This window comes from Anas acuta, chromosome 3 (genome assembly GCF_963932015.1).
Source record: "Anas acuta chromosome 3, bAnaAcu1.1, whole genome shotgun sequence".
NCBI lineage: Eukaryota > Metazoa > Chordata > Aves > Anseriformes > Anatidae > Anas > Anas acuta.
In genome coordinates, this window is record NC_088981.1 from 70,155,066 (window position 1) to 70,171,129 (window position 16,064).

The 16,064-nt window shown below is 36.9% G+C and overlaps 1 protein-coding gene across 1 annotated transcript in view; it reads left to right on the plus strand.

Annotated features, from left to right (window-relative positions):
- The window catches only part of REV3L (REV3 like, DNA directed polymerase zeta catalytic subunit), a 115,310-nt gene that overhangs the window by 70,337 nt on the left and 28,909 nt on the right, over positions 1–16,064 (plus strand). Inside the window, exons 13-18 of the mRNA XM_068677689.1 lie at positions 2,763–6,963; positions 7,340–8,322; positions 8,920–9,002; positions 10,128–10,253; positions 11,724–11,916; positions 14,318–14,429. Of these exons, the coding sequence (XP_068533790.1) occupies positions 2,763–6,963; positions 7,340–8,322; positions 8,920–9,002; positions 10,128–10,253; positions 11,724–11,916; positions 14,318–14,429 (5,698 nt within the window). The remainder of the gene's footprint in view (positions 1–2,762; positions 6,964–7,339; positions 8,323–8,919; positions 9,003–10,127; positions 10,254–11,723; positions 11,917–14,317; positions 14,430–16,064) is intronic.

Here is a 16,064-nt window from a genome sequence, read left to right on the forward strand (position 1 = left end):
GTTCAAAAAGGGTATTGTTTAATAAGTGTTAGGGAGAAGTTCTTTGTTGCAAGGGGTATTTTTCTGTTACTACTTGTTCTACAAATATGGTGCTTAAATTAACGATTCCATGGGACCATTTATCCTGCTTGGATTTTATCGTGTATAGTAAATGTATTATTGTGTAAATTTAGATGGGTAACTTTGCTTTGCATGTATTTTGCCACCCATGCTAAAATACAGTGAGCCTTTGTTTGAGCCTGTTACATTCAGCAGATTCCATGTTCACATCCTGGGATTGCATGAGTTAAAACTATGCGGTAGAAGGCTGCTGCAGAAGAAACCGCCTTTCAAAAGCCTATTAAAATATTAAAAAAAAAATGTAATCTGTAGAGATAGGTCTTGCCATCTCTTTCTAACAGGCTTTGTTCAAAATAACCTTGGTTACTAGAATGCACACTGAGATTAGGCAAATACATAACTAATATTATTTGTTTCATTAGCCAAGCTACCTACTTTCACATTTATAAAGTTCTGAGTGAAACAATGTAAAATGTACATATCCTGGGGTGGGGATAGAATACATCTGTATCCAGAGTTATCCTAGTATTAAGTTCATTTTTGTTCTTGGTATAATCAACAGTAATTGATTTTCTTTGTTTCAGAGATGTTGTATTACTCATATTTCATTGTCTTTAAAATTTGAAATTTGTGGTTAATTTAATTTGTGGCTTTTGGTAGAAACTTTCCTTAATCCATAGTAAAAACTGTTTAGTGTAAAAATCTTGTTGGTGCACATGCATTTGCTCTTGGGGGAAGGGATATAATCTGTTACAGAAGTTATGTATTAGTGTCTCTTGAAGCTATTTGACAAACTAATAAACATCATATATCAATACACAAAATATACTTTAATATACCCATAAGCAATTCTGTATTGCAGAAGGTGAGCTATGTGATCTTAGTACGTAGGCAACTTCAACCATTCTTTCATGTTCACTGTTTAAAAGCATAGCTGGCTTTTTTCCTTTGCTTATATATAATATAAAAAATATAAAAAGGTATAATAGTAGGATTAATACATTACTTGATGTACTTACTCATATGATTGATTTTGCAAAATGCACAATTGTGATTTCCTTATTTGCTATACTTTGTAACTTACTGTAAAAGGGATGTTTCTGGCTAAAGGAATAGTATCTTAAATCATTGTCTGAATTGTAGAATAGTCTAAGTATTTTGAATATTCATATGCAGGAAAAGAATGTCCACTTAAAATACGTTTATTACTGCTCATTTAATCATATATAAAGTAATTTCTACTATATATAAACTTTGTAAAACAGGGGATACTCAAAACAGATCTCAGTGCAGTTCATCTGAATTTTAAAAATGTTTATCCACACATGAATCTCAGTGTCCATAACATCTGGTTGATTAATAGTAGTTTTGCAGTTTTCATATGTGTCTGAATAATCAGGTATCCTGCAAATGTTTATTTGGCGTTTCACTGAACTCCCATTTTCTTGGTCTTCAATTGATCATCCTCATTCTTTGTGTGGATACCTCCTCCCACTCCCAAGAATCACAGGCTGCATCTCCCAGCTGTGTTTCACAGCTCAGTGACTCTGTGTATGCATTAGGAAGTGTTATTAGAAACAGATTGAGACTTCCGTTTATTATTCTCACCCTGCTACAAATAAATTGCAAAGATGAAGGCACTATGAATCTAAGATAATACACAAATTAGTTTAGACTAAAAAAAAAAAAGGCAAATACTCAAAGGACCTCCCATCTAGTATGACAGTTTGCAGCTCATGCTTCCAAAACATACAGCATGTTTCATTAACTCCTGCTCTCCTTCAGCATTGCAGCTAGAGTTGTGGACACGTGAACAAACTGCCACGTGCAAGGAGCCCTGTGGTATCTGCCTCTGCAGTGGAATAAACTCTTTGTAGTTACTTGGTGTTGACTATAGTTATAAACAAGCATATGTCCTGCGAAGCAGATGTTAATTTGTTACTTACCATCTCCTACACATACTTACCCTGCAGTAAAGGTGCTGAAAGTAACAATGAAAGAGAGGAGAAGTAGTCCTAGTTCATGTCATGAGTCTGCACAGACAGTTACCACAGCACATGCTGGTTGTAGACCTGTGTGGCAAAGTTAATGTGTGGATATGAATTTATAATTAACTAAATAGTGCAAGCTCTTCACATAAACGCCTGAATGGGTGGTGGATTGCTCTGCTTTAAAGTGCAGCAAACAACCTTACAGCAAGCACACAGGATGGTTGATCCGAAGCCCTTGCTGTGTTATAAGCTCATGCTTCAGCTTTCTGTGAAATTACTTTTGTATATGGAGAAAATACCTAAGTACATTCCCTTGTTTTTTAGAGCCTGTACATGTGCATACTTCTCAGGGACAAACCAGGATACAAGCTTTTCTAAAAGTCAATCTCTTTGTATATGGTTTTTGGAAAATGATTTTAGAAAGCCAGTATGAAATCTTTGAAATATATATGTATGTCCACCATTTATGAGTAACTGACAGAATATCTGAGACAGAAATGTACTAATGATGTGATTTTGATAAAGCAACTCATGTACTTGGGATCTGTAGATCATAAATGGAATATAAGTTAGAAGAGGTTTTGGTGGGGGTGTGTGTTTGTTTTTGTAGGGGAGGGCTTTCATGAAAATATCATTAAAAGGGTTAATACCTTAGGTGTTCTTTTCTTTTTACAGGAAAACTAGAGTAAAATTGCTTGTCTTCCATTTCAGACAATCCTTTGAATAATGAAAGTTCTCGAACTCACTCCTCCGTCATTGCAACAAGCAAAATGTCTGTAAAGACCTCAATCTTTCACAAAGATGCTGCTACACTAGAACCCCCGTCTTCTGCTAAAATTACTTTTCAGTGTAAACACACAAGTGCCCTTTCTAACCACGTTTTGAATAATGAAGATTTAGTAGAAGACCTCTCGCAACCAAACACGGAAACAAGATCTGAACTTTCAGTCCATTCTCTTACAAAAGAAAGCACTTACACAGCAAAGTACCCAACATCATTCAGCAATAGTACCCATGCAGAAAACTCACATAAAGAGAGTAACAAGAAAGATACTCTCCCTGTTTCTTCATGTGAAAATAATATTTTTGAGTATGAAGATGATATTTCATCAGTGAGCAGACAAATACCTAGCAGGAAGTATACTAGCATCAGAAAAGCTGAAAAGGATGTCTCTTTTATGCATGTGGGCCGCCACATTGGTGACAGCATGTTGAATAAAAACTCTTTTAACTTTTCTGATTTGAGCCACTCTGGCCACTCCAAAGGTAAAATATCCTCTGAAGTAAATGAAAAATCCAGCAGCACAAGTATAAATAGTTTTTTTCCAGCAACAGTTACGGAAAATTGTGAATTGGTGTCTTGTTCAGGAGGCAGTCGAACTGTGGTACATTCACTTGAAAATAACACTGATGAAGGTGGCCTTAATAAGCTTAAAATTAGGTATGAAGAATTTCAGGAGCATAAAGCAGAAAAGCCAAGCCTCAGCCAACAAGCAGCACATTATATGTTCTTTCCTAGTGTTGTTCTTTCTAATTGTCTCAGCCGACCACAAAAGTTAGCTCCTGTAACATACAAATTACAGCAAGGCAACAAACAGTCCAGGTTGAAGCTGAATAAAAAGAAACATAGTTTTATCAATCATCAGGAGCCTGCAACTGTAAATGATGTTGTATCAGTGAAGGAAAGCTGCTATACACAAGGTAATGCTTGTAGTAATATTCCTGATAAGGATAGTGCTTTACCTAGTGACTTAGTCCAAGTTCCCCTTGAGGCTTTTGAAAACAAAATGCCTACAAGTACTGCTAATTGTAATGACTGCCAGATTGGAGATGGATCTCTTGAAACTGAGCAGTCGTTTGGATTATGTGGGAATAAATACACACTTCGAACTAAACGGAAGGTAAATTATGAGACTGAAGACAGTGAATCAAGCTTTGTCGCACACAACTCAAAAATTAATCTACCTCAACCAATAGAAAGTGTTGAAAGTTTGGATGGGTCTCAGAAGTCTCGAAAACGTAGAAGACTTTCTAAAAAATTGCCACCTGTTATTATTAAATATATTATCATCAATAGATTTAGAGGGAGAAAAAATATGCTTGTTAAACTAGCGAAAGTAGATTCTAGTGAGGAAAGAGTAGTACTCACAGAGGAAAAGATGAATTTATATAGAAAGCTTGCACCTTTAAAAGACTTTTGGCCAAAAGTTCCTGACTCTCCTGCAACCAAATATCCTATTTATCCACTAACACCAAAGAAAAGTCACAAAAGGAAAGCAAAACATAAGTCCACCAAGAAAAAAGCTGGAAAACCACAAAAAACAGGTAGTAAAAATATTAAAAGAACTTTATCTTTCAGGAAAAGGACTCATACAATTCTTTCTCCTCCTTCACCGTCGTATAATGCTGAAGCTGAAGACTGTGACTATAACTATAGTGATGTTATGTCTAAATTAGGTTTTCTTTCTGAGAGAAGCACAAGCCCAGTAAACACGTCCCCACCTCGCTGCTGGTCTCCCACTGATCCAAAAGCAGAAGAAATCCTGACCAACATGGATAGAGAAGCTTTACATACTAGAGTCCCTAATATGTACAACAGCAAGACTGTTAATTCTAGCGTAGGAAAAAATAGTAGAGCAAAAACTCAGGTTAAGAAATGTAAAAAGAAATTTGCTAGCCCCGCTGTGTCAACCAAGAAAAAGAAAAAGATGAATCAGGCTGATAAAACAGCAGATGATGGAAAGAAGAAACCTAGAACAAAGCAAAGACAGAAAACAACAGAAAAAGCGTCCTCAAGAAAGCGTATGGTATTTAAAGATGAAAAAGGAAATACTCACTCTACCACAGAAGTGAAGTTTGTGCTGAAACGTCCAGATCTGCCTGAGATTTCTTTCAGTGCACAGCCACTTCATAATCGGAAGGATGGTCCTCTGCCCGGCTATCCAGCAGGATATCTACCATCAGCACAGCTCCCTTCAGAAGCTGATGCACAAGGTAATTCGTCAGGCTGTTTTCATTCATTGATGGAAATTGATAAGCCTGGAGATGCACAGTGTTTACCTGCTCCTCGAGAAGACCCTCATTCATCTCTCACATCTACTCCTCCGGCACCTGGAAGGGAAGTACCAAAAATGAGCTCTCAAAGGCCTAGGACTCAAAATGCTGTATTTAGAATGAAGGAACCTGCTCTCATTAAAAACATATTTGACCCATCTAATCACTCAACTCAGGTAACACAGAATGTGCACATCTCTAAAGATAAAACTTCTGTAAAAGCAGAAGAGATAAAAAACTTGCAAAATAGGTATTTACCATCAGCTGGAAAATTAAATGAAGCTCGTGACTCTTTGGACACAACAAAGATGGATCAGTTGCATGCCACTAACTATTTGCATTGTAAAGACAATAATCAACAGCAGATTTTTTGTTTACCAGAGGCTTCCAAGCATTCTGATCCTTGTTCTTCTATTCTTAAGTCATCTGAGGAAAGCCCTGGGCCTCTTCAGTTGCCTAAGAACTGTTTTGTAACCTCTTTGAAGAGTCCAGTGAAACAGTTAAATTGGGATCAAAACCAGAGAGGGTTTATTTTCGACATGTCCCATTTTAAACCGGAAACGGTAAAACAGAAACCTCTTTCGGAAACAACCATGCAACCAAAACCCATCTCTCAGTATAAAAACAGGACTATAGTGGCCCCGTCAGTGTTCAGTGAAGGCCAGTCCGGCCTAGCTGTTCTGAAAGAGTTACTCCAGAAGAGGCAGCAGAAAGCTCAGAATGCAAATGTTGCACAGGAACCATCACCGGTTAAAACACAGCTGAGCAGAAGTACGCCGTGCCCCGTGGAACAAAATAAAGCAGTCAAAAGGTCACGGACAGTCACATCGCCTAGAAAAGCACGTGCTCCCAGGAATACAAAACCTAAAGAAAAATCAGCAAAGCTTTCCAAAATGGAGTCCTTAAGCCAGCAGGTCACTAGTCGCATCGATCATTCTGTGTCTGACGACAGCCCCGTTTTTTTTTCAGACCCTGGTTTTGAAAGCTGTTACTCTCTAGAAGATAGTTTGTCTCCAGACCACAATTACAACTTTGATATTAATACCATAGGGCAGACGGGATTTTGCAGTTTTTATTCTGCAAGCCAGTTTGTCCCAGCAGATCAAAATTTGCCCCAGAAATTTTTGAGTGATGCAGTTCAAGATCTTGGTTCTGGACAACCAACAGAAAATGACTTTCTATATCATAATGACCAAAAATCTGATGAAGAAAAACAGCATTCGTCAAGCACAAGTAAGTGGATAAGATCTGGTTCTCTGAGCCCTGAGCTTTTTGAGAAAACCTCACTGGATAGTAACGAGAACCACTGCCATAGCCAATGGAGGAAAAGTGTCCATCCTTCAGCTTCTAGATCTAACTCTGTCGATGCCTCTTGTACGCAAGAGACAGAGGTTTGTTTAAATGAAAAGTTCAAATTGAATAGAAGTACGGTAAATAAGGAGAGATTTCTCAACCTTCCTCAGCCAACCAGCTCAGACTGGATTCAGAGCCACATTAGAAAAGAAACCACTTTTGACCCCTGTCAACCACTTGATTCAGTTAATACCTCCTTTGCATCCATATTGTCTTCTCCTGATGGTGAACTTATAGATGCAGCCTCTGAGGATTTAGAATTGTATGTTTCGAGAAACAACGAGGCATTAACTCCAACTCCGGATAGTTCACCGAGATCTACCAGTTCTCCCTCACAATCAAAGAATGGAAGTTTTACACCTCGTACTGCTCACATTCTTAAGCCGCTCATGTCCCCACCCAGCCGTGAAGAAATCATGGCAACTTTGCTGGATCATGATCTCTCAGAAACAATTTATCAGGAACCATTTTGCAGTAATCCTTCCGATGCTCCAGAAAAGCCAAGGTACTGTGTTAAAGGCATTTCTGTCTACATATGCTTGCGATTACATTAAATTTAATTTATTCCTGTAAACAATTTTATGCTGTTACGTGGCACAGATGCATGAAAGATTCCATCTGATATATATCTATATTTGAAGCTGAAAATGATTGTACTTCTCCTGCAAATACCCATTTTCATTCATGACACTTTCTTTTTTTAACGTTTGATATTATTGTAGTTAGTGAAAGTCTGCCTGCTTGATTTGTAAAAGAGAGATGCTGCCCACAGGAATTGCATTGTGAAAAGACTAGTTAGCAGGACTCTGCTTGTCTATCATCTTGGAGTGCCTGCAATTCAGTTTAGAGCAAAGCAATAATTCAAACTATTTTCTTTTCAGGGAGATTGGAGGACGGCTTCTCACGGTAGAAACTAGACTTCCAAATGACCTGCTTGAGTTTGAGGGAGACTTCTCATTAGAAGGTCTACGACTCTGGAAGACTGCATTTTCAGCAATGACAGAAGGTCCTAGACCAGGGTCACCTCCTCGTCACGGTCACTCTACTGTTAATAAAAGAGAAAGTAATAGCCATAAAACTAGTGAAGACAAAAAAATAGTTATAATGCCATGCAAGTGTGCTCCAAGCCAGCAACAAGTTCAGATATGGCTTCATGCCAAAGAAGAGTATGAACATTTCAAGAAATTGCCTAAGAATCATCCTGCTGAGCTGGAAAAGGCAGGCGAGAATTTCAGCTCCATGGTATTGTCTGGAGAGAAACCTAAAGAAGTAGTAAAAGCAGCTAAAGATTTAAATTTGTCAAGCCTGGAAGATGAAAGACCTGTTGTGCCTACAAAGGATTCTCCTGTTTCTGTGGCAGATCCTACAAAATTACAAACCAAGGAAATGTGTGATAAGTCTGTAAGTACTATAGGAAATTATATAAATATTAAAAGTGACATAGACTCCAATAAAACTCCATCTGAAAGCAAGATGCTTACTCCTTCAACACTAGAACGGGATAAGGAGGAGGAGGAGGAAGATTATTATGTCAATTATAGTTCACCAGATTCTCCAGTGCTTCCACCTTGGCAACAAGTAGCATCTCCAGATCCCAAACAGTCCAACGCAGAAGAGGCAGAGTGGAAAAGTCAGGATGTTATTTTGTCTTCTGTGGAAGAAAATGATGTAGCACTTGTTGGAAGTGCACAAAATTCTCCGTCCACCCAAGAGGATATTAAGATGACTTTTGACACGTCTCCATTGACACATAGCGAAGATCCTGGAAATTCTGAATCCATTCGCTTACATAGTACACCCATCATACAAAGAAAAAATAGTGACGGAATACCTGAAGTTTTGGGGTTTACTCCTTTATCAACAGGTAAATTCATTATCTGATCTTAATGATACTCAGAATGTTTTCCTGAATATGATATTTTTCTTTTAACATGTTGAGAAAATAACCTAGATCTTTACAAAAAGCTATTAAAATTAATTTGGGAAAGGAAAAGGCCTGCACGTTGTTGTTAAAATAGCTGTTTAATTATGACAAAAGTCTAGTAGCAGAACACGCTTGTGCTTCTTGATGTTGTTTAGTGTCTGAACTCCAAAATGCAAGTTAAAAATCGTATTAAAATGTATAGCTTAACTTGGAGAATTTGAAAATTTTGTTTGTTACATTGCTTTTAATAAGTTATATTGCAAACATCATTTAAATGTGGAGTGTAAATAACATTCTGATGCTCGAGATAAAGAGTGGTAAATTATTGGCTGTGTACTGTGCATTCTTAAATGTCCGTAAATACCAAATCATAATAGTTGTGCTTTGGATTGGAGAGAGAATAATGTTGTATTTGTTTATATATTAAATATATCTTTATAATGTTAACCAAATGCCTCTGGTTGTTTCCAGCACGTTCTTCAATGTCTAGACAATGTTATTGAAGCTAAACAGTTTTTCACTCCTCTTTGTTTACAGAACCAAAAACCCAGAAACTGTGTCGTAAGAGAGGAAATAATACTGATGGTCTTCGAAGAGTACTTCTAACCTCACAAATGAAGGTAAATAAAGACTTTATGCACAGATGTATTTTTATTATGCTACACTTACATTGCCATTCTCTTGCTAACTAAAATAATCTTTCTCATAAGTTAACCAGATATCCTTAATACATTTTTTTGAACTTTGTAGAATTTTTAGGATGATTTTCTTTTGTGTGTTTTTTGTTGTTATTAAGATCTTGAAAAGATATAAGGATATTTAAGATGGGAAGGTGCAATTGCGGTACAGTCAGTATGCAAGAAGAAATAAGCTTTATTTGCAGCAAAAAACAAGTTGGATTTTGAGAGTATGTTCTATGTTTTGGGGTAGTGAAACACTAATGGAACAATAAGAGACACCATCTAAGGAGTTCGTGTCGCCGTTTTGTTCACAGCATACTTTTTAAGTTCTGTTTTGATTTCCCCTTAATACACACACACACACACACACGTATATATTTATATCTCTGTGTGTTTACATTAGCTTTCAGACAATGTTTTAAGCATTTTCTGAAAACATAAAAGGCAGTGAATGGCACTGGCATGCTGACAGAGTAGAAAGGGAACGGATCGTGTGAAATGATCAGACTGGCATGTTTTCCTTAAAGAGTATTTCTGCTCCCCTTACTGGAAACAGAACAGTTGGTTAGGTGCATCATGGATCTGACTTGACAGTCTTTTCTGTTCTTAATATACTTACATTCATCCAGTTCGAGTGCGTAAATGTACCCTTAATTCAGTGCCATTATAAAGTGGTGACCAAAACAGTGTAATTTTAATATGAATTTTGTTCAAGAGCAAATAGAGACTTGATGGTTCTGATGTCCGCAAGCTTCTAAGAAAACTGACATCAACTTATTTAAAAAACAAAACAAACAAACAAAACCAGGTATTTTAAACTGCCTTTGGCTTTACTATGATGTTTCATTAACATTATTCCTAAAAAGGAGAAAGGTACAACTTTTGTTTCCCTGCTGCAAAATGATAGGAATAGTGAAAGCTTTCTTTTAGTAATTGTAGTGTAGCATTTTCATTTTAATTGGTAAACTTGTATTTAATTTTTACACTACTGTGTATTAATTTAGCAACCTGTAATTTTTTCAATATGTGTGTGTGTGTGTGTTGTTTTTTTTTGTTGTTCAATAGAATCAGTTTGCTGCCCTTGGTTCTCCAAAGAGAGAATCTTCTGAGATCGAAGGACCATCTTTAAATAACACTTACGGTTTTAAAGTCAGTGTGCAAAACCTGCAAGAAGCAAAATCTCTACATGAGGTAACTTACATTATATGTTATTTTATAAAACGATAGTTCAGACTAGTTTTATAATGGCAGTATTTAAAAATCCTTTCCTCCTGTCTTAAAAGTCAATGTGTGATGTCTGCAGCTTTAAGTAATTGCTGTACTAGTTTCAACTTGTTCTCCACATGCTTTTATTTAATAGTATTGGACTGAATTTCAGAATATTTTGTTGAGTAGATGGTAAACCTTCCTTTAAACAAACACTAAGGGAAAGATGGGGAGGAGGAAATATTAGGGTTTTCTATAAAGATATTACTGGAAAAAATAGTTGGTCATAACTTCCACAGATCATTTCCATAACAAGTCTTCTGACCTCATTCAGTCAGCAGTTCCTCCCTGTATCTCTCTCCACATGGTAACTTCTGAATCTGTTGGCCATTGCTGCTGCATTTAACCGAGTGCTAGATACCTCAAAGAGTGTTTCTACATGAAACATGTTGGTCAGTGCTTGGTCTGAGGAGAAAGATCAAAATTAATGCTGGAGAAAGGGCTGTAATGCGAATACTGTACTGCTGCGTTTGGCAGCTGACTGGCCAGCTGACTCACAGACAGTCCCTGTGCCCATGGCTTGGAGTTGGGAGATAGTTTTATGTGCTGAGTAGCTAACATAGGAGCAGCCACAAGAAAGTAATGATATTGCCGGAAATAGAGATGTAGCTTGATAGAGCAACTCTATTTCAGTGATGGCTCTAGTGATCTAGGACGCAAACCCATAGCAAATCAGACTGTCCCCCAGGCAGCTTGCTTACTCAGATGTATTTGTAATTTTTCTCTTGTAATCCTTCCAACTCACTCATTAGTTTATCAACTATATTATGCTAGACAACACAGAAACAAAATAGTGTTGAAGCAGTATTAAATACTGTATAAATTAAAAAGTGTATGATAAACAGGAATTAGCATTTTCTTAATGCAAACTATTCTGCAAAATGGTATAGCAACATGATGTGGAAGTTCATTTATGCAAGTTAAGGGAAAAAGAGGTACTCTCCATGTCTTCCTGTAAGTGATTTAGTCTTCATGCCTGTTTGCAAGTTCGGGGTGAGAGAGGGAAAGGAAAATAAAGAATAACAGTGATGCATTGTTCCTGATGACTTTGATAACTGAATAATAATAATTGTTATTGAGCATTGCTGCTTATTTGTATTTGCTTTGGATACAAGAAGGCAGTACTCAGAAACGAATACTGAATTAATAATTGAGTGTAAAAATGCATTAAATGGTAACTTTATTTGTAATATGGTGCTTTTTACAAAAAGGTGAGGTCCAGAGGTGCGTGTTTAATCACTTCTATAAATTTTCAAGTGTGATCTCTCAGTTACAATATAGAATGACCACATGAAAGCCTGTCATTAGTTAATTTGCATTAATAATCTCCTCTTAATATTTTTTTTTGAAGAAAGCTCCAAAGCATACTAATTTATTGTATTTATTTGTTGGTAGGTCCAACACCTTACCCTCATCAGTATGGAGTTACATGCTCGAACCAGACGAGATTTGGAACCAGACCCGGAGTTTGATCCGATCTGTGCTTTATTCTATTGCATCTCATCAGACACAGCACTGCCAAATACTGATAAAAAAGAAATCACTGGTGCTATTGTGATTGATAGAGACAGGACACTCTCAAGCCAAGGTTCCTATTTCTTTTTTTCTTAGCATACTTTACAAAAATACTTGTTTCATAATAATCAAACAGTAGCAAGCAAAATATAATCGAGTATCTATATTACTATTTAGCTCATTTAATTTTGTCTTGTTGACTGTTGGATGAATGGCCATATTAAACATAGAGTTTTCCTGCTTATATCTTCTAAAGAACTATTGCATGGGCTGTAAACCACAAATAATATACACATGTGCAAAATACCTGTGCTTGCATACTTGTGGACAAGCTCCTGCAGTGTTCTGAAAATATAAAGAGGAAAACCTGCCTTTAGTTTCCTACTCAAATTGCTGGATAGCTACAAATAGAAAATGTTAAAAGCAAGACAGTATGTTTTATATTTTACTTAAGGGTTATTTTTGTGGTTTTATCTGATCCTTTTAGGATCTAAACAGGGGCCCTTATTCTATTGTACCTTTTTGGCTTTGTTTAGACCAGTGATACTCAACCTGTGGCTCTAGAGCCGGATGTGGCTCTTCATGGCCCTACAGGCGGCTCTCGCAATGTAGGCATCTGATCGGCGCTCCACTCTATCAGGCAGCGCGGGGAGCACTGAGCAAATGGACCAGCAGTGTGGGAGTCGCTGAAGTTCCCCCTCCCATAGGGGGAAAGAAAAGGAGCTGCTGGGATCCCCCCACAGGTAAGAGTAGAGATCACCTCCCACCCAGCAGCCGTGGGGCAGAATGGGGAAAAACTTGCCCTTTTGCCCCTTCCACCCCTCCACCTCACTTCTTCCTAGCAGCCAGAAGGGGTTGAAGACAAAATGCTGCTGGGAGAGAGGATGCTGATGTGTTATGTCGTGATGTATCAATATGTGATGATGATGAGGCAGCATCATCACACATTGAAGTGTCATGATGGAAAACAAAAATCACACTGTTGATACTTGATTTTTATGGTGCTCTACAACTCCATTTAATAAAGAAGTGGCTCTCCAGCTGTTAAAGGTTGAGTACCACTGGTTTAGGCTAGAAAAAAAAAATTGTCCTCTTTCCTTTAGGGTTTCTTTGGCATTGTAATAAGTATTAAACCACAAAATACTGTCTAAAATTAAAAAGTCTGGACAAAAACTTTCCAAAAATAAATTTAGCATTAAGGCAACAGCTCCTTCTTTTACCAGTTTATTTTTCAAAGTATCGTGGATATTTTATCATGTTGCACTAAGTCCTTACTATTCTTAGCGAAGTTTATTCTGCTATTATATGCTTGTTACTATCTTTAGGAAAATTATTTCCATTAACTTACTAAGTGAGATTTGTCACAGTGTAGAATTCTGTGGCTCCCTAGGTTGCGTGCCAGTCTGATAAATTAACAAGAAAAAGCTTTCTGTAAAGAGTTCCAATAATATTCTGAAAAAAAGGTTCTGATTTGTTTTTATTAGTGAAATGAAATGATGTTTAAATGTTCATGTGACATTTCTTGCTTTCATTGATGTGGGCTGTCAGTATTTTCTTGGTTAGAACTTTTTGAATTCCATGTGGAGTGACTTGACATTAAGATACACCTTTTTTTTTCCCTTTTTGTATTATTATTGCTTTGCAAGTAACAGTACTCATTTTAACATTTATTTCTGAAAGCATGTGGTGGTTTTTTTTAATTATCAGGATCTTAAGAATGTGTCAAAGCTGAATGCCTTTTAAAAACTGCAGATTGTTACCTTAATCAGAGATATTACAATCTGTTGTACAGAGAAAATGAAGAGACAGAGTATGTGTTGTGTATTATTATTCACTTTTTTTTTTTGTATTCAGAAAGGCAAATGCTCAGTTCCTACATGAACATGAATTTAGCTGTTACACACACATTACGAGTGTAGGCACTCTTAATTTGCACTGTGAGACTGTGAGCACACTTGCTGATGGTTTTCCATTTCTACTGGTGACTTCACAGTGTTTTTAGGAAGTGTACTGAAAAACAAAACTATACTGTTATGTAGCATTTCCATTCCTCAAAGCATTTTACAAAGAACTACTCTAAGCTAGCAATTAAAATACATATTTTGCATGAAAACATTGTCTGAGCTGTCATATAGTCCTTTAATATTTCTTATTCAAAAATAATTCTCTGATATCTGGACTCTTGTACATTTAAAATGGTGACACATCTTTTGAATTAAATTCATTTATATGTGAGAATTTGTGTGAGATTACCACTGTAGTGTAATTTTACAAAGTAAAAAGAACAAACGTTTCCACCCAAGACGAACAGAATAAGTTTCTGGAATTAATTGTGTTAATAATTAATGTTAAAGATTAAAATAGATGTGTTCCTTATTTTATCATTTTTAAATGTTTTATTCTATAGCAATATTGTTGACTGAAGTCATGGAATTCCTTCTAAAATGTAATGATTTGTTTTACTTATTTTCTAGGGAGCAGAGACCAAGCACCCTTGCTCACAAGATCTGGAGTTACAGGACTAGAAGTCAGTTACGCTACTGATGAAAGAACTCTTTTCCAGGAAGTAGTGAATATTGTAAAAAGGTAGCATATCTGTACGTTCTGCTTTTATTTTTCAGGCTTGGTACAGCAGATTTAGTTCCTTCAACCCCTACCAGTCTCTCAAATACTGATTTTTGTTGTTGTTGTTTCCCTCAAAGGCTTATTTCTAGAGTGGACAAGCATGGTGGTCTTTTGAATAAAAATACTTTTCTGCTTTTCCTTTTCTCTGACAGCAAGCACATTCAGATCCTCTTAAGCAGCTGAGTTACAGTCTTGAAACTAATCAGCCATATCGGTAATCTTCTTTAACATAGAACCTTTCCTGTTAATACCAGAATTCATCACACATCTCTCTCTCAAACTCTCAGAATAGTACATATTAACAGTGCTGAGAGCTACAGAAAACCCCTTAGACAGGAAGAATTTTTCTAGGGACTCTGAGGCAAGGCATAAAAACCCTACATGATACTGAAACTGCTGTGGACAAATTACAATAACCAGTAGTTGAAAATTATTTTCCTTCATTAGTTTTGTCTTCTCTGAATGGAAATCCCCTGCTCTAACAGACTTGGAAAACTGCTGGTTTTCCCCATCTTCACCAAGGCTGGGAGGCCTGTTTTGCAGCCCTTGGCTTTGTGAGCAGGTAGGAACCACAGACTCCACAATACCACAGTAGGCCTTCAGGCACTACTGACAGAAGTGCAAAGCCTTGAAATTGCCAGGAAAAAATAAAGAGATTTAAACTAAGAGTCACCCTGCTGGAATACAGGCTCAAGAAAAAAATGTGTACTAGGCAGAGTACATTTGCAATTCTTTCTCTCTCCAACCAGAAAACCTCTGATGAGAAAGGCAATGACCAACCCCGTGAAGCCAGAATACAAAAAGAGTTGCTGAATGCAACCAGCACAGGGTGGGTCCTGACAGAGCAGCAGATCCTTGTTCAGAGAAGACAAAATTCAGGTAAGGAAATAATTTTATTTTTCTCTTTCTTGGAAATCTAGTGCTCCATCAAACTTAGGAAAAATACTGAGAATGAGAAGCTGCCAATAAATGAAAAATCCTCCACCAGTTGTGGGAAACATTAACGAGTGAGTATAGGAGAGAGAAATGAGCAGTTAGGATATATATTTATTGCTGAAGAACAGAAGAAGTCTACAGCTGTGCATACTGAATGCATTACTGGATGAAAAAAGCATGCAGTTTTTGTAGTACTCCAAGATGGACTATACTAGGTTACTGGCGGACGAATCTCATAAGAGATGCTCTCTTTCCACACAGTGCTAGTAAACCTTTTTGACTCAACAAATTTATCTTCAAAGATTGAGTTAGATAACTTGTATTCCCAGAATACAAAAGATTTGATCTATTTATGGAGAAGGAGACTGATATATTTCTTCTTAGTCTATTTCCCTTCTCCATCTATGCAATATGACCTAAGGAGTCAAACTTCTACTGAATTTTCTATGAACATGCTTTTAAAACTTGGACCGCATCTATGAACTGAAGCTCTTTTTCCCTCTTATTTTCTGTAGCATGGGCCAAAGGAAGTATGACATTTTGCTGGAATAAATAGTTCATAATCACAAAACAAGGGTTTAGGCTCAGAGTAGCTTTAACTGATGGAAGAACTACTGTAAAACTGCCTGATTAAAAAGTAGTGGACTGCAGAAGTCTTCC